Below are 20,221 nucleotides of genomic sequence, written 5' to 3' on the forward strand. Positions count from 1 at the left end.
TCCTTCTGATTATAAATCAGCTAGAGGCCCCATTTTGACCTACTTGAACATAATTCTGGCCAAAGAGTTCTTGAACATTATCTTGCTATACTAAAGATTGACTTCTTGTGATGTTATATTAACCAGCCAGTAGTCCATTTTTGACCTACTGAACATATTTCTGGCCAGAGTCCATGAACATTAATTCACTAAACATACAGACTGACTTTTTGTAATGTTAAATCAGGTAGACAGTAGTCCATATTTGACCGATTGAAAAAAAATTGACCAAAGAGTTTCAAAAGGATTTTTTCTATCATCAATCTTAATTATTATCTATCTTATAGACTCCTTCTGATGTTAAATCAGCCATACAGAAGTCCATATTTGACCTACCGAAAATATTACTGGCCAAAGAGTCCTTAAAGATTAACACTATACATTCAGATTGATATCTTCGGATGTTATATCATCCTGACAAAAGTCCATATTTGACATACTGACATTTTTTCTGGTCAAAGAGTCTAAACTTGACTCTTTCTAATGTTACGTCAGCCATACAGAAAGTCCATTATTGACCCAAGGAACATATTTCTGGCCAAAGAGTTCTCAATCTTGAACTTTCTATACATACTCATAGACTCTTTCTGACTCTTCATAAGTTATATAGATGTCCATATCTAGCGAATTGAAAATATTTTTGGCAAAAAGGTCCTCACAAGTTAACTTACTAAATACTCATAGACTTCTTCTGATGATACATGACTTAAACAGGTGTCCATATGTGACACTCTGAATATATTTTTGGCCAAAGAAACATTGTACATTAACTTTCAATACCTATTGACTCAAGAGTCCTCCATCTTGGACTTCCTATATACATACTCATAGACTCATTCTGATAATTAATAAGCCATATGTCCATATATATATTTCTGGTCAAAGGGTATATAAAGTTATAGACTCCTTCTGATTATAAATCAGCTAGCGGCCCCATTTTGACCTACTGAACATAATTCTGGCCAAAGAGTTCTTGAACATTATCTTGCTATACTAAAGATTGACTTCTTGTGATGTTATATTAACCAGCCAGTAGTCCATTTTTGACCTACTGAACATATTTCTGGCCAGAGTCCATGAACATTAATTCACTAAACATACAGACTGACTTTTCGTAATGTTAAATCAGGTAGACAGTAGTCCATATTTGACCGATTGAAAAAAAAATTACCAAAGAGTTTCAAAAGGATTTTTTCTATCATCAATCTTAATTATTATCTATCTTATAGACTCCTTCTGATGTTAAATCAGCCATACAGAAGTCCATATTTGACCTACCGAAAATATTACTGGCCAAAGAGTCCTTAAAGATTAACACTATACATTCAGATTGATATCTTCGGATGTTATATCATCCTGACAAAAGTCCATATTTGACATACTGACATTTTTTCTGGTCAAAGAGTCTAAACTTGACTCTTTCTAATGTTACGTCAGCCATACAGAAAGTCCATTATTGACCCAAGGAACATATTTCTGGCCAAAGAGTTCTCAATCTTGAACTTTCTATACATACTCATAGACTCTTTCTGACTCTTCATAAGTTATATAGATGTCCATATCTAGCGAATTGAAAATATTTTTGGCAAAAAGGTCCTCACAAGTTAACTTACTAAATACTCATAGACTTCTTCTGATGATACATGACTTAAACAGGTGTCCATATGTGACACTCTGAATATATTTTTGGCCAAAGAAACATTGTACATTAACTTTCAATACCTATTGACTCAAGAGTCCTCCATCTTGGACTTCCTATATACATACTCATAGACTCATTCTGATAATTAATAAGCCATATGTCCATATATATATTTCTGGTCAAAGGGTATATAAAGTTATAGACTCCTTCTGATTATAAATCAGCTAGCGGCCCCATTTTGACCTACTGAACATAATTCTGGCCAAAGAGTTCTTGAACATTATCTTGCTATACTAAAGATTGACTTCTTGTGATGTTATATTAACCAGCCAGTAGTCCATTTTTGACCTACTGAACATATTTCTGGCCAGAGTCCATGAACATTAATTCACTAAACATACAGACTGACTTTTCGTAATGTTAAATCAGGTAGACAGTAGTCCATATTTGACCGATTGAAAAAAAAATTACCAAAGAGTTTCAAAAGGATTTTTTCTATCATCAATCTTAATTATTATCTATCTTATAGACTCCTTCTGATGTTAAATCAGCCATACAGAAGTCCATATTTGACCTACCGAAAATATTACTGGCCATAGAGTCCTTAAAGATTAACACTATACATTCAGATTGATATCTTCGGATGTTATATCATCCTGACAAAAGTCCATATTTGACATACTGACATTTTTTCTGGTCAAAGAGTCTAAACTTGACTCTTTCTAAAGTTACGTCAGCCATACAGAAAGTCCATTATTGACCCAAGGAACATATTTCTGGCCAAAGAGTTCTCAATCTTGAACTTTCTATACATACTCATAGACTCTTTCTGACTCTTCATAAGTTATATAGATGTCCATATCTAGCGAATTGAAAATATTTTTGGCAAAAAGGTCCTCACAAGTTAACTTACTAAATACTCATAGACTTCTTCTGATGATACATGACTTAAACAGGTGTCCATATGTGACACTCTGAATATATTTTTGGCCAAAGAAACATTGTACATTAACTTTCAATACCTATTGACTCAAGAGTCCTCCATCTTGGACTTCCTATATACATACTCATAGACTCATTCTGATAATTAATAAGCCATATGTCCATATATATATTTCTGGTCAAAGGGTATATAAAGTTATAGACTCCTTCTGATTATAAATCAGCTAGAGGCCCCATTTTGACCTACTGAACATAATTCTGGCCAAAGAGTTCTTGAACATTATCTTGCTATACTAAAGATTGACTTCTTGTGATGTTATATTAACCAGCCAGTAGTCCATTTTTGACCTACTGAACATATTTCTGGCCAGAGTCCATGAACATTAATTCACTAAACATACAGACTGACTTTTCGTAATGTTAAATCAGGTAGACAGTAGTCCATATTTGACCGATTGAAAAAAAATTGACCAAAGAGTTTCAAAAGGATTTTTTCTATCATCAATCTTAATTATTATCTATCTTATAGACTCCTTCTGATGTTAAATCAGCCATACAGAAGTCCATATTTGACCTACCGAAAATATTACTGGCCAAAGAGTCCTTAAAGATTAACACTATACATTCAGATTGATATCTTCGGATGTTATATCATCCTGACAAAAGTCCATATTTGACATACTGACATTTTTTCTGGTCAAAGAGTCTAAACTTGACTCTTTCTAATGTTACGTCAGCCATACAGAAAGTCCATTATTGACCCAAGGAACATATTTCTGGCCAAAGAGTTCTCAATCTTGAACTTTCTATACATACTCATAGACTCTTTCTGACTCTTCATAAGTTATATAGATGTCCATATCTAGCGAATTGAAAATATTTTTGGCAAAAAGGTCCTCACAAGTTAACTTACTAAATACTCATAGACTTCTTCTGATGATACATGACTTAAACAGGTGTCCATATGTGACACTCTGAATATATTTTTGGCCAAAGAAACATTGTACATTAACTTTCAATACCTATTGACTCAAGAGTCCTCCATCTTGGACTTCCTATATACATACTCATAGACTCATTCTGATCATTAATAAGCCATATGTCCATATATATATTTCTGGTCAAAGGGTATATAAAGTTATAGACTCCTTCTGATTATAAATCAGCTAGAGGCCCCATTTTGACCTACTTGAACATAATTCTGGCCAAAGAGTTCTTGAACATTATCTTGCTATACTAAAGATTGACTTCTTGTGATGTTATATTAACCAGCCAGTAGTCCATTTTTGACCTACTGAACATATTTCTGGCCAGAGTCCATGAACATTAATTCACTAAACATACAGACTGACTTTTTGTAATGTTAAATCAGGTAGACAGTAGTCCATATTTGACCGATTGAAAAAAAATTGACCAAAGAGTTTCAAAAGGATTTTTTCTATCATCAATCTTAATTATTATCTATCTTATAGACTCCTTCTGATGTTAAATCAGCCATACAGAAGTCCATATTTGACCTACCGAAAATATTACTGGCCAAAGAGTCCTTAAAGATTAACACTATACATTCAGATTGATATCTTCGGATGTTATATCATCCTGACAAAAGTCCATATTTGACATACTGACATTTTTTCTGGTCAAAGAGTCTAAACTTGACTCTTTCTAATGTTACGTCAGCCATACAGAAAGTCCATTATTGACCCAAGGAACATATTTCTGGCCAAAGAGTTCTCAATCTTGAACTTTCTATACATACTCATAGACTCTTTCTGACTCTTCATAAGTTATATAGATGTCCATATCTAGCGAATTGAAAATATTTTTGGCAAAAAGGTCCTCACAAGTTAACTTACTAAATACTCATAGACTTCTTCTGATGATACATGACTTAAACAGGTGTCCATATGTGACACTCTGAATATATTTTTGGCCAAAGAAACATTGTACATTAACTTTCAATACCTATTGACTCAAGAGTCCTCCATCTTGGACTTCCTATATACATACTCATAGACTCATTCTGATAATTAATAAGCCATATGTCCATATATATATTTCTGGTCAAAGGGTATATAAAGTTATAGACTCCTTCTGATTATAAATCAGCTAGCGGCCCCATTTTGACCTACTGAACATAATTCTGGCCAAAGAGTTCTTGAACATTATCTTGCTATACTAAAGATTGACTTCTTGTGATGTTATATTAACCAGCCAGTAGTCCATTTTTGACCTACTGAACATATTTCTGGCCAGAGTCCATGAACATTAATTCACTAAACATACAGACTGACTTTTCGTAATGTTAAATCAGGTAGACAGTAGTCCATATTTGACCGATTGAAAAAAAAATTACCAAAGAGTTTCAAAAGGATTTTTTCTATCATCAATCTTAATTATTATCTATCTTATAGACTCCTTCTGATGTTAAATCAGCCATACAGAAGTCCATATTTGACCTACCGAAAATATTACTGGCCAAAGAGTCCTTAAAGATTAACACTATACATTCAGATTGATATCTTCGGATGTTATATCATCCTGACAAAAGTCCATATTTGACATACTGACATTTTTTCTGGTCAAAGAGTCTAAACTTGACTCTTTCTAATGTTACGTCAGCCATACAGAAAGTCCATTATTGACCCAAGGAACATATTTCTGGCCAAAGAGTTCTCAATCTTGAACTTTCTATACATACTCATAGACTCTTTCTGACTCTTCATAAGTTATATAGATGTCCATATCTAGCGAATTGAAAATATTTTTGGCAAAAAGGTCCTCACAAGTTAACTTACTAAATACTCATAGACTTCTTCTGATGATACATGACTTAAACAGGTGTCCATATGTGACACTCTGAATATATTTTTGGCCAAAGAAACATTGTACATTAACTTTCAATACCTATTGACTCAAGAGTCCTCCATCTTGGACTTCCTATATACATACTCATAGACTCATTCTGATAATTAATAAGCCATATGTCCATATATATATTTCTGGTCAAAGGGTATATAAAGTTATAGACTCCTTCTGATTATAAATCAGCTAGCGGCCCCATTTTGACCTACTGAACATAATTCTGGCCAAAGAGTTCTTGAACATTATCTTGCTATACTAAAGATTGACTTCTTGTGATGTTATATTAACCAGCCAGTAGTCCATTTTTGACCTACTGAACATATTTCTGGCCAGAGTCCATGAACATTAATTCACTAAACATACAGACTGACTTTTCGTAATGTTAAATCAGGTAGACAGTAGTCCATATTTGACCGATTGAAAAAAAAATTACCAAAGAGTTTCAAAAGGATTTTTTCTATCATCAATCTTAATTATTATCTATCTTATAGACTCCTTCTGATGTTAAATCAGCCATACAGAAGTCCATATTTGACCTACCGAAAATATTACTGGCCATAGAGTCCTTAAAGATTAACACTATACATTCAGATTGATATCTTCGGATGTTATATCATCCTGACAAAAGTCCATATTTGACATACTGACATTTTTTCTGGTCAAAGAGTCTAAACTTGACTCTTTCTAAAGTTACGTCAGCCATACAGAAAGTCCATTATTGACCCAAGGAACATATTTCTGGCCAAAGAGTTCTCAATCTTGAACTTTCTATACATACTCATAGACTCTTTCTGACTCTTCATAAGTTATATAGATGTCCATATCTAGCGAATGGAAAATATTTTTGGCAAAAAGGTCCTCACAAGTTAACTTACTAAATACTCATAGACTTCTTCTGATGATACATGACTTAAACAGGTGTCCATATGTGACACTCTGAATATATTTTTGGCCAAAGAAACATTGTACATTAACTTTCAATACCTATTGACTCAAGAGTCCTCCATCTTGGACTTCCTATATACATACTCATAGACTCATTCTGATAATTAATAAGCCATATGTCCATATATATATTTCTGGTCAAAGGGTATATAAAGTTATAGACTCCTTCTGATTATAAATCAGCTAGAGGCCCCATTTTGACCTACTGAACATAATTCTGGCCAAAGAGTTCTTGAACATTATCTTGCTATACTAAAGATTGACTTCTTGTGATGTTATATTAACCAGCCAGTAGTCCATTTTTGACCTACTGAACATATTTCTGGCCAGAGTCCATGAACATTAATTCACTAAACATACAGACTGACTTTTCGTAATGTTAAATCAGGTAGACAGTAGTCCATATTTGACCGATTGAAAAAAAATTGACCAAAGAGTTTCAAAAGGATTTTTTCTATCATCAATCTTAATTATTATCTATCTTATAGACTCCTTCTGATGTTAAATCAGCCATACAGAAGTCCATATTTGACCTACCGAAAATATTACTGGCCAAAGAGTCCTTAAAGATTAACACTATACATTCAGATTGATATCTTCGGATGTTATATCATCCTGACAAAAGTCCATATTTGACATACTGAAATTTTTTCTGGTCAAAGAGTCTAAACTTGACTCTTTCTAATGTTACGTCAGCCATACAGAAAGTCCATTATTGACCCAAGGAACATATTTCTGGCCAAAGAGTTCTCAATCTTGAACTTTCTATACATACTCATAGACTCTTTCTGACTCTTCATAAGTTATATAGATGTCCATATCTAGCGAATTGAAAATATTTTTGGCAAAAAGGTCCTCACAAGTTAACTTACTAAATACTCATAGACTTCTTCTGATGATACATGACTTAAACAGGTGTCCATATGTGACACTCTGAATATATTTTTGGCCAAAGAAACATTGTACATTAACTTTCAATACCTATTGACTCAAGAGTCCTCCATCTTGGACTTCCTATATACATACTCATAGACTCATTCTGATCATTAATAAGCCATATGTCCATATATATATTTCTGGTCAAAGGGTATATAAAGTTATAGACTCCTTCTGATTATAAATCAGCTAGAGGCCCCATTTTGACCTACTTGAACATAATTCTGGCCAAAGAGTTCTTGAACATTATCTTGCTATACTAAAGATTGACTTCTTGTGATGTTATATTAACCAGCCAGTAGTCCATTTTTGACCTACTGAACATATTTCTGGCCAGAGTCCATGAACATTAATTCACTAAACATACAGACTGACTTTTTGTAATGTTAAATCAGGTAGACAGTAGTCCATATTTGACCGATTGAAAAAAAATTGACCAAAGAGTTTCAAAAGGATTTTTTCTATCATCAATCTTAATTATTATCTATCTTATAGACTCCTTCTGATGTTAAATCAGCCATACAGAAGTCCATATTTGACCTACCGAAAATATTACTGGCCAAAGAGTCCTTAAAGATTAACACTATACATTCAGATTGATATCTTCGGATGTTATATCATCCTGACAAAAGTCCATATTTGACATACTGACATTTTTTCTGGTCAAAGAGTCTAAACTTGACTCTTTCTAATGTTACGTCAGCCATACAGAAAGTCCATTATTGACCCAAGGAACATATTTCTGGCCAAAGAGTTCTCAATCTTGAACTTTCTATACATACTCATAGACTCTTTCTGACTCTTCATAAGTTATATAGATGTCCATATCTAGCGAATTGAAAATATTTTTGGCAAAAAGGTCCTCACAAGTTAACTTACTAAATACTCATAGACTTCTTCTGATGATACATGACTTAAACAGGTGTCCATATGTGACACTCTGAATATATTTTTGGCCAAAGAAACATTGTACATTAACTTTCAATACCTATTGACTCAAGAGTCCTCCATCTTGGACTTCCTATATACATACTCATAGACTCATTCTGATAATTAATAAGCCATATGTCCATATATATATTTCTGGTCAAAGGGTATATAAAGTTATAGATTCCTTCTGATTATAAATCAGCTAGAGGCCCCATTTTGACCTACTGAACATAATTCTGGCCAAAGAGTTCTTGAACATTATCTTGCTATACTAAAGATTGACTTCTTGTGATGTTATATTAACCAGCCAGTAGTCCATTTTTGACCTACTGAACATATTTCTGGCCAGCGTCCATGAACATTAATTCACTAAACATACAGACTGACTTTTCGTAATGTTAAATCAGGTAGACAGTAGTCCATATTTGACCGATTGAAAAAAAATTGACCAAAGAGTTTCAAAAGGATTTTTTCTATCATCAATCTTAATTATTATCTATCTTATAGACTCCTTCTGATGTTAAATCAGCCATACAGAAGTCCATATTTGACCTACCGAAAATATTACTGGCCAAAGAGTCCTTAAAGATTAACACTATACATTCAGATTGATATCTTCGGATGTTATATCATCCTGACAAAAGTCCATATTTGACATACTGACATTTTTTCTGGTCAAGGAGTCTAAACTTGACTCTTTCTAAAGTTACGTCAGCCATACAGAAAGTCCATTATTGACCCAAGGAACATATTTCTGGCCAAAGAGTTCTCAATCTTGAACTTTCTATACATACTCATAGACTCTTTCTGACTCTTCATAAGTTATATAGATGTCCATATCTAGCGAATTGAAAATATTTTTGGCAAAAAGGTCCTCACAAGTTAACTTACTAAATACTCATAGACTTCTTCTGATGATACATGACTTAAACAGGTGTCCATATGTGACACTCTGAATATATTTTTGGCCAAAGAAACATTGTACATTAACTTTCAATACCTATTGACTCAAGAGTCCTCCATCTTGGACTTCCTATATACATACTCATAGACTCATTCTGATAATTAATAAGCCATATGTCCATATATATATTTCTGGTCAAAGGGTATATAAAGTTATAGATTCCTTCTGATTATAAATCAGCTAGAGGCCCCATTTTGACCTACTGAACATAATTCTGGCCAAAGAGTTCTTGAACATTATCTTGCTATACTAAAGATTGACTTCTTGTGATGTTATATTAACCAGCCAGTAGTCCATTTTTGACCTACTGAACATATTTCTGGCCAGAGTCCATGAACATTAATTCACTAAACATACAGACTGACTTTTCGTAATGTTAAATCAGGTAGACAGTAGTCCATATTTGACCGATTGAAAAAAAATTGACCAAAGAGTTTCAAAAGGATTTTTTCTATCATCAATCTTAATTATTATCTATCTTATAGACTCCTTCTGATGTTAAATCAGCCATACAGAAGTCCATATTTGACCTACCGAAAATATTACTGGCCAAAGAGTCCTTAAAGATTAACACTATACATTCAGATTGATATCTTCGGATGTTATATCATCCTGACAAAAGTCCATATTTGACATACTGACATTTTTTCTGGTCAAAGAGTCTAAACTTGACTCTTTCTAAAGTTACGTCAGCCATACAGAAAGTCCATTATTGACCCAAGGAACATATTTCTGGCCAAAGAGTTCTCAATCTTGAACTTTCTATACATACTCATAGACTCTTTCTGACTCTTCATAAGTTATATAGATGTCCATATCTAGCGAATTGAAAATATTTTTGGCAAAAAGGTCCTCACAAGTTAACTTACTAAATACTCATAGACTTCTTCTGATGATACATGACTTAAACAGGTGTCCATATGTGACACTCTGAATATATTTTTGGCCAAAGAAACATTGTACATTAACTTTCAATACCTATTGACTCAAGAGTCCTCCATCTTGGACTTCCTATATACATACTCATAGACTCATTCTGATAATTAATAAGCCATATGTCCATATATATATTTCTGGTCAAAGGGTATATAAAGTTATAGACTCCTTCTGATTATAAATCAGCTAGAGGCCCCATTTTGACCTACTGAACATAATTCTGGCCAGAGAGTTCTTGAACATTATCTTGCTATACTAAAGATTGACTTCTTGTGATGTTATATTAACCAGCCAGTAGTCCATTTTTGACCTACTGAACATATTTCTGGCCAGAGTCCATGAACATTAATTCACTAAACATACAGACTGACTTTTCGTAATGTTAAATCAGGTAGACAGTAGTCCATATTTGACCGATTGAAAAAAAATTGACCAAAGAGTTTCAAAAGGATTTTTTCTATCATCAATCTTAATTATTATCTATCTTATAGACTCCTTCTGATGTTAAATCAGCCATACAGAAGTCCATATTTGACCTACCGAAAATATTACTGGCCAAAGAGTCCTTAAAGATTAACACTATACATTCAGATTGATATCTTCGGATGTTATATCATCCTGACAAAAGTCCATATTTGACATACTGACATTTTTTCTGGTCAAAGAGTCTAAACTTGACTCTTTCTAATGTTACGTCAGCCATACAGAAAGTCCATTATTGACCCAAGGAACATATTTCTGGCCAAAGAGTTCTCAATCTTGAACTTTCTATACATACTCATAGACTCTTTCTGACTCTTCATAAGTTATATAGATGTCCATATCTAGCGAATTGAAAATATTTTTGGCAAAAAGGTCCTCACAAGTTAACTTACTAAATACTCATAGACTTCTTCTGATGATACATGACTTAAACAGGTGTCCATATGTGACACTCTGAATATATTTTTGGCCAAAGAAACATTGTACATTAACTTTCAATACCTATTGACTCAAGAGTCCTCCATCTTGGACTTCCTATATACATACTCATAGACTCATTCTGATAATTAATAAGCCATATGTCCATATATATATTTCTGGTCAAAGGGTATATAAAGTTATAGACTCCTTCTGATTATAAATCAGCTAGAGGCCCCATTTTGACCTACTGAACATAATTCTGGCCAAAGAGTTCTTGAACATTATCTTGCTATACTAAAGATTGACTTCTTGTGATGTTATATTAACCAGCCAGTAGTCCATTTTTGACCTACTGAACATATTTCTGGCCAGAGTCCATGAACATTAATTCACTAAACATACAGACTGACTTTTCGTAATGTTAAATCAGGTAGACAGTAGTCCATATTTGACCGATTGAAAAAAAATTGACCAAAGAGTTTCAAAAGGATTTTTTCTATCATCAATCTTAATTATTATCTATCTTATAGACTCCTTCTGATGTTAAATCAGCCATACAGAAGTCCATATTTGACCTACCGAAAATATTACTGGCCAAAGAGTCCTTAAAGATTAACACTATACATTCAGATTGATATCTTCGGATGTTATATCATCCTGACAAAAGTCCATATTTGACATACTGACATTTTTTCTGGTCAAAGAGTCTAAACTTGACTCTTTCTAATGTTACGTCAGCCATACAGAAAGTCCATTATTGACCCAAGGAACATATTTCTGGCCAAAGAGTTCTCAATCTTGAACTTTCTATACATACTCATAGACTCTTTCTGACTCTTCATAAGTTATATAGATGTCCATATCTAGCGAATTGAAAATATTTTTGGCAAAAAGGTCCTCACAAGTTAACTTACTAAATACTCATAGACTTCTTCTGATGATACATGACTTAAACAGGTGTCCATATGTGACACTCTGAATATATTTTTGGCCAAAGAAACATTGTACATTAACTTTCAATACCTATTGACTCAAGAGTCCTCCATCTTGGACTTCCTATATACATACTCATAGACTCATTCTGATAATTAATAAGCCATATGTCCATATATATATTTCTGGTCAAAGGGTATATAAAGTTATAGACTCCTTCTGATTATAAATCAGCTAGAGGCCCCATTTTGACCTACTGAACATAATTCTGGCCAAAGAGTTCTTGAACATTATCTTGCTATACTAAAGATTGACTTCTTGTGATGTTATATTAACCAGCCAGTAGTCCATTTTTGACCTACTGAACATATTTCTGGCCAGAGTCCATGAACATTAATTCACTAAACATACAGACTGACTTTTCGTAATGTTAAATCAGGTAGACAGTAGTCCATATTTGACCGATTGAAAAAAAATTGACCAAAGAGTTTCAAAAGGATTTTTTCTATCATCAATCTTAATTATTATCTATCTTATAGACTCCTTCTGATGTTAAATCAGCCATACAGAAGTCCATATTTGACCTACCGAAAATATTACTGGCCAAAGAGTCCTTAAAGATTAACACTATACATTCAGATTGATATCTTCGGATGTTATATCATCCTGACAAAAGTCCATATTTGACACACTAACATTTTTTCTGGTCAAAGAGTCTAAACTTGACTCTTTCTAATGTTACGTCAGCCATACAGAAAGTCCATTATTGACCCAAGGAACATATTTCTGGCCAAAGAGTTCTCAATCTTGAACTTTCTATACATACTCATAGACTCTTTCTGACTCTTCATAAGTTATATAGATGTCCATATCTAGCGAATTGAAAATATTTTTGGCAAAAAGGTCCTCACAAGTTAACTTACTAAATACTCATAGACTTCTTCTGATGATACATGACTTAAACAGGTGTCCATATGTGACACTCTGAATATATTTTTGGCCAAAGAATCATTGTACATTAACTTTCAATACCTATTGACTCAAGAGTCCTCGATCTTGGACTTCCTATATACATACTCATAGACTCATTCTGATAATTAATAAGCCATATATATGTCCATATATATATTTCTGGTCAAAGGGTATATAAAGTTATAGACTCCTTCTGATTATAAATCAGCTAGAGGCCCCATTTTGACCTACTGAACATAATTCTGGCCAAAGAGTTCTTGAACATTATCTTGCTATACTAAAGATTGACTTCTTGTGATGCTATATTAACCAGCCAGTAGTCCATTTTTGACCTACTGAACATATTTCTGGCCAGAGTCCATGAACATTAATTCACTAAACATACAGACTGACTTTTCGTAATGTTAAATCAGGTAGACAGTAGTCCATATTTGACCGATTGAAAAAAAATTGACCAAAGAGTTTCAAAAGGATTTTTTCTATCATCAATCTTAATTATTATCTATCTTATAGACTCCTTCTGATGTTAAATCAGCCATACAGAAGTCCATATTTGACCTACCAAAAATATTACTGGCCAAAGAGTCCTTAAAGATTAACACTATACATTCAGATTGATATCTTCGGATGTTATATCATCCTGACAAAAGTCCATATTTGACATACTGACATTTTTTCTGGTCAAAGAGTCTAAACTTGACTCTTTCTAATGTTACGTCAGCCATACAGAAAGTCCATTATTGACCCAATGAACATATTTCTGGCCAAAGAGTTCTCAATCTTGAACTTTCTATACATACTCATAGACTCTTTCTGACTCTTCATAAGTTATATAGATGTCCATATCTAGCGAATTGAAAATATTTTTGGCAAAAAGGTCCTCACAAGTTAACTTACTAAATACTCATAGACTTCTTCTGATGATACATGACTTAAACAGGTGTCCATATGTGACACTCTGAATATATTTTTGGCCAAAGAAACATTGTACATTAACTTTCAATACCTATTGACTCAAGAGTCCTCCATCTTGGACTTCCTATATACATACTCATAGACTCATTCTGATAATTAATAAGCCATATGTCCATATATATATTTCTGGTCAAAGGGTATATAAAGTTATAGACTCCTTCTGATTATAAATCAGCTAGAGGCCCCATTTTGACCTACTGAACATAATTCTCGCCAAAGAGTTCTTGAACATTATCTTGCTATACTAAAGATTGACTTCTTGTGATGTTATATTAACCAGCCAGTAGTCAATTTTTGACCTACTGAACATATTTCTGGCCAGAGTCCATGAACATTAATTCACTAAACATACAGACTGACTTTTCGTAATGTTAAATCAGGTAGACAGTAGTCCATATTTGACCGATTGAAAAAAAATTGACCAAAGAGTTTCAAAAGGATTTTTTCTATCATCAATCTTAATTATTATCTATCTTATAGACTCCTTCTGATGTTAAATCAGCCATACAGAAGTCCATATTTGACCTACCGAAAATATTACTGGCCAAAGAGTCCTTAAAGATTAACACTATACATTCAGATTGATATCTTCGGATGTTATATCATCCTGACAAAAGTCCATATTTGACATACTGACATTTTTTCTGGTCAAAGAGTCTAAACTTGACTCTTTCTAAAGTTACGTCAGCCATACAGAAAGTCCATTATTGACCCAAGGAACATATTTCTGGCCAAAGAGTTCTCAATCTTGAACTTTCTATACATACTCATAGACTCTTTCTGACTCTTCATAAGTTATATAGATGTCCATATCTGGCGAATTGAAAATATTTTTGGCAAAAAGGTCCTCACAAGTTAACTTACTAAATACTCATAGACTTCTTCTGATGATACATGACTTAAACAGGTGTCCATATGTGACACTCTGAATATATTTTTGGCCAAAGAATCATTGTACATTAACTTTCAATACCTATTGACTCAAGAGTCCTCGATCTTGGACTTCCTATATACATACTCATAGACTCATTCTGATAATTAATAAGCCATATATATGTCCATATATATATTTCTGGTCAAAGGGTATATAAAGTTATAGACTCCTTCTGATTATAAATCAGCTAGAGGCCCCATTTTGACCTACTGAACATAATTCTGGCCAAAGAGTTCTTGAACATTATCTTGCTATACTAAAGATTGACTTCTTGTGATGCTATATTAACCAGCCAGTAGTCCATTTTTGACCTACTGAACATATTTCTGGCCAGAGTCCATGAACATTAATTCACTAAACATACAGACTGACTTTTCGTAATGTTAAATCAGGTAGACAGTAGTCCATATTTGACCGATTGAAAAAAAATTGACCAAAGAGTTTCAAAAGGATTTTTTCTATCATCAATCTTAATTATTATCTATCTTATAGACTCCTTCTGATGTTAAATCAGCCATACAGAAGTCCATATTTGACCTACCAAAAATATTACTGGCCAAAGAGTCCTTAAAGATTAACACTATACATTCAGATTGATATCTTCGGATGTTATATCATCCTGACAAAAGTCCATATTTGACATACTGACATTTTTTCTGGTCAAAGAGTCTAAACTTGACTCTTTCTAATGTTACGTCAGCCATACAGAAAGTCCATTATTGACCCAATGTGGCAGGAAGGGCGTTCCTGTTTTTTTCATCACATTGTTATTGATGGCCATTCTAGCCTATCATCTGTGCTCCTGGACTTTAAAACCGCAACGCATTTACCGCTCGTCAGGCGTCACGTTTTGAATCGCTGCGTCGTTAACGCGCTTCCGTTACTGCTTCACTGGAAACCGGATGCGAACACCCGAGCCGGTAAGGAGAATGCGCTGCTAGTTGTTTTTAGCTCATGAAGTGTATTTAGTTATGCAAAGTGTTCTTTTAATGTACTTTTTAGAGACACCATATTGCTTTGGAGAGTGTGCTTCTGTCTTCCGTTGCACAAGCTCGTTACGATTGTTATTTGCGTGTGCTGGATGCGTGTACTGGATGTGGACGCTGGAGAAGGTAGGGAGAGTTTGTTAATCTCTCGCTAATCGTGCTCTGTTGTAGGAAATGCGTGTTTTGAAGTGCTAGTTTGTATTTAAGTGTGTCCTAATCCGTACCCTTTCTCAGTTGTGAGAACCTGAGTTCCCCTCCAGAGAAAGCTACGTTTCATTTTCCTCGACGATCGGTATGTATTAGTTTTAAGTGCACGCATTAAGTTAGAGAATTTATCTAGCAGAGTAACAATCTTATGTTGTTTATAGGGCCCTGTTTATAGGTCTGTAAAGGGCTATAACTGCCTTCCAGTCGGGGTGCTCCGTGTTCATTTACGGCCGCAGTGCTGTCCTGTTTTGGTCCTGTTTCGGTCCTGTTTCAACTGTATTAACTGTCAACAGATTCAACTACAACTTGGGACTTTAGTCGATCTTTTTTTAGTTTCTTTTTGGCTTGTATGTAGTTTTCATTTTTCTTTGGACTGATATTAGCTACAAAGACTGGTGCTAAAATCTGAACTGCAATCTTTGCTCTTCTCTCATTTCAATTTATTTAGATTTTTTTTCTGCTTGCACTTTCATTTGTATTCGATTTTGCTTCTAAAGTTGAATTATCTATTCTCCAAGTATTTTCTGAAATAATAGTTCATTTCTTTAACTTGTTTTATTTTTTGCTTCAAATTGCTTGACTTGTTTGCTTGATTAATAATTTTGACTGAAGTTTGGTTTGTTTCCTTTATTGATTTCTTTATATATTTTGCCGTCGTTGACATTTGGGTTTAGTTTCAATCAACTGTTGATTTCAATTTATTATTTGTAAAGTTATTTTGGTTACTTTGATTTGAGCATCAATAATCCTTCTAGCTATCAAACTGATTATTTCTGTATTTGATTATTTTTGTATTTGATATATATCTTTTGTGTGTGTTAGCAGGGCCTGAGCACCAGGGGCAGAGGATTCTTATTTGGGTGATGGTATCTTTTCTCACCGTGTGCAGTGCTTGGTATTAACACCTGTGTGAGTGTGTGTGTGTGTGTGCGCACACAGTGAAGTGCAGTGGTCCTGCATCTGCGGGTGGCATGCTACGACTCTCTGCCTCTGTGCCTCTCGTCCCTGCTTTGACCTGGTTCTAAACCTTTAAGAGTTCATTGAATTTGAACAAAGTGCTTTATATCCTTTTTTATGCTGTTCTCTTTTAAGAATTGTCAATAAAAGCTATTTTTGTACGATGACCCATGTCTCTGACTCTATTAGGTGATACGAACCTGTGTGTGCCTTTTGTTGGGGTCTATTCTCATTCTTTGGGTGAAATTCCCAGAGTGGCGTAGTCGGAGTGTGAATGATACAATCTTATTAATTATAATCCTTTAAGAAACCCCATCTTACTGCCCTCGTGTCACCCGCCTTCTGGCCAAAGAGTTCTCAATCTTGAACTTTCTATACATACTCATAGACTCTTTCTGACTCTTCATAAGTTATATAGATGTCCATATCTGGCGAATTGAAAATATTTTTGGCAAAAAGGTCCTCACAAGTTAACTTACTAAATACTCATAGACTTCTTCTGATGATACATGACTTAAACAGGTGTCCATATGTGACACTCTGAATATATTTTTGGCCAAAGAATCATTGTACATTAACTTTCAATACCTATTGACTCAAGAGTCCTCGATCTTGGACTTCCTATATACATACTCATAGACTCATTCTGATAATTAATAAGCCATATATATGTCCATATATATATTTCTGGTCAAAGGGTATATAAAGTTATAGACTCCTTCTGATTATAAATCAGCTAGAGGCCCCATTTTGACCTACTGAACATAATTCTGGCCAAAGAGTTCTTGAACATTATCTTGCTATACTAAAGATTGACTTCTTGTGATGTTATATTAACCAGCCAGTAGTCCATTTTTGACCTACTGAACATATTTCTGGCCAGAGTCCATGAACATGAATTCACTAAACATACAGACTGACTTTTCGTAATGTTAAATCAGGTAGACAGTAGTCCATATTTGACCGATTGAAAAAAAATTGACCAAAGAGTTTCAAAAGGATTTTTTCTATCATCAATCTTAATTATTATCTATCTTATAGACTCCTTCTGATGTTAAATCAGCCATACAGAAGTCCATATTTGACCTACCGAAAATATTACTGGCCAAAGAGTCCTTAAAGATTAACACTATACATTCAGATTGATATCTTCGGATGTTATATCATCCTGACAAAAGTCCATATTTGACATACTGACATTTTTTCTGGTCAAAGAGTTTAAACTTGACTCTTTCTAAAGTTACGTCAGCCATACAGAAAGTCCATTATTGACCCAAGGAACATATTTCTGGCCAAAGAGTTCTCAATCTTGAACTTTCTATACATACTCATAGACTCTTTCTGACTCTTCATAAGTTATATAGATGTCCATATCTGGCGAATTGAAAATATTTTTGGCAAAAAGGTCCTCACAAGTTAACTTACTAAATACTCATAGACTTCTTCTGATGATACATGACTTAAACAGGTGTCCATATGTGACACTCTGAATATATTTTTGGCCAAAGAATCATTGTACATTAACTTTCAATACCTATTGACTCAAGAGTCCTCGATCTTGGACTTCCTATATACATACTCATAGACTCATTCTGATAATTAATAAGCCATATATATGTCCATATATATATTTCTGGTCAAAGGGTATATAAAGTTATAGACTCCTTCTGATTATAAATCAGCTAGAGGCCCCATTTTGACCTACTGAACATAATTCTGGCCAAAGAGTTCTTGAACATTATCTTGCTATACTAAAGATTGACTTCTTGTGATGCTATATTAACCAGCCAGTAGTCCATTTTTGACCTACTGAACATATTTCTGGCCAGAGTCCATGAACATTAATTCACTAAACATACAGACTGACTTTTCGTAATGTTAAATCAGGTAGACAGTAGTCCATATTTGAACGATTGAAAAAAAATTGACCAAAGAGTTTCAAAAGGATTTTTTCTATCATCAATCTTAATTATTATCTATCTTATAGACTCCTTTTGATGTTAAATCAGCCATACAGAAGTCCATATTTGACCTACCGAAAATATTACTGGCCAAAGAGTCCTTAAAGATTAACACTATACATTCAGATTGATATCTTCGGATGTTATATCATCCTGACAAAAGTCCATATTTGACATACTGACATTTTTTCTGGTCAAAGAGTCTAAACTTGACTCTTTCTACTGTTACGTCAGCCATACAGAAAGTCCATTATTGACCCAAGGAACATATTTCTGGCCAAAGAGTTCTCAATCTTGAACTTTCTATACATACTCATAGACTCTTTCTGACTCTTCATAAGTTATATAACCGAACATGTCCATATCTGGCGAATTGAAAATATTTTTGGCAAAAAGGTCCTCACAAGTTAACTTACTAAATACTCATAGACTTCTTCTGATGATACATGACTTAAACAGGTGTCCATATGTGACACTGAATATATTTTTGGCCAAAGAATCATTGTACATTAACTTTCAATACCTATTGACTCAAGAGTCAAAATTTGACCTCTTTTGGTCTGATTTATCATCAGAATGAGTCTATAATTTTACATAGTTTAAAAACTTTTGAGAAATAATAATAGGTCATATACGAAGAATCAGAAGGAGACTATGAGTGTGTATAGAAAGTTCAAGATTGAGGACTCTTTGGACAGAAATATGTTCCTTGGGTCAATTATGGACTTCTGTATGGCTGATGTAACATCAGATGGAGTCAACGAGTATGTATTATTGAAAGGTCAAGTTTCGAGTACTCTTAGGCATGAAATATGTAGGTCAACAGTAGGTGCAACCCGGTATCACGACAAGACGTGGAATAATCACGTTGGTCCACTTTGGAAAACGTGTAGATGTCACAGTTTAACACCCTCATACGTGAATCTTACACGTTTGCGTTTGAGCCACTAATCCTACCCCTAAACTTAACCTAACCATTTCTTAAAACTACGTAGGCTACAATTATAAAGAAAAACAACAGACAGACAAGTATAATCATAATTTATTTATTGAGAAAATGTCAAAACCGGTACCAAAAGTCGTTCACGTGACGATGTGTCGCAGTCCTCTCTGGCAGCAGAATTTAAGTTATTAATTCAAATCCATGAAAATGTTAATCCGTCTTCGGTTCGCTCTGTTCTTTTGCGCGCTTCT

The 20,221-nt window shown here is 33.9% G+C and overlaps 1 protein-coding gene across 1 annotated transcript; it reads left to right on the plus strand.

Annotated features, from left to right (window-relative positions):
• Window positions 1-15,649: 15,649 nt before the first annotated feature.
• LOC309497837 (uncharacterized protein) lies at window positions 15,650-17,233 on the plus strand. Its single transcript, XM_082168159.1, has 5 exons — window positions 15,650-15,836; window positions 15,919-16,028; window positions 16,137-16,194; window positions 16,271-16,456; window positions 16,935-17,233. Exons 1-5 carry the CDS (start codon window positions 15,819-15,821, stop codon window positions 16,971-16,973), a joined length of 411 nt encoding a protein of 136 aa, XP_082024285.1. The 5' UTR covers window positions 15,650-15,818; the 3' UTR covers window positions 16,974-17,233.
• Window positions 17,234-20,221: the final 2,988 nt, after the last annotated feature.

This window comes from Leuciscus leuciscus (genome assembly GCF_965113295.1).
Source record: "Leuciscus leuciscus genome assembly, chromosome: 4".
NCBI classification, from domain to species: domain Eukaryota; kingdom Metazoa; phylum Chordata; class Actinopteri; order Cypriniformes; family Leuciscidae; genus Leuciscus; species Leuciscus leuciscus.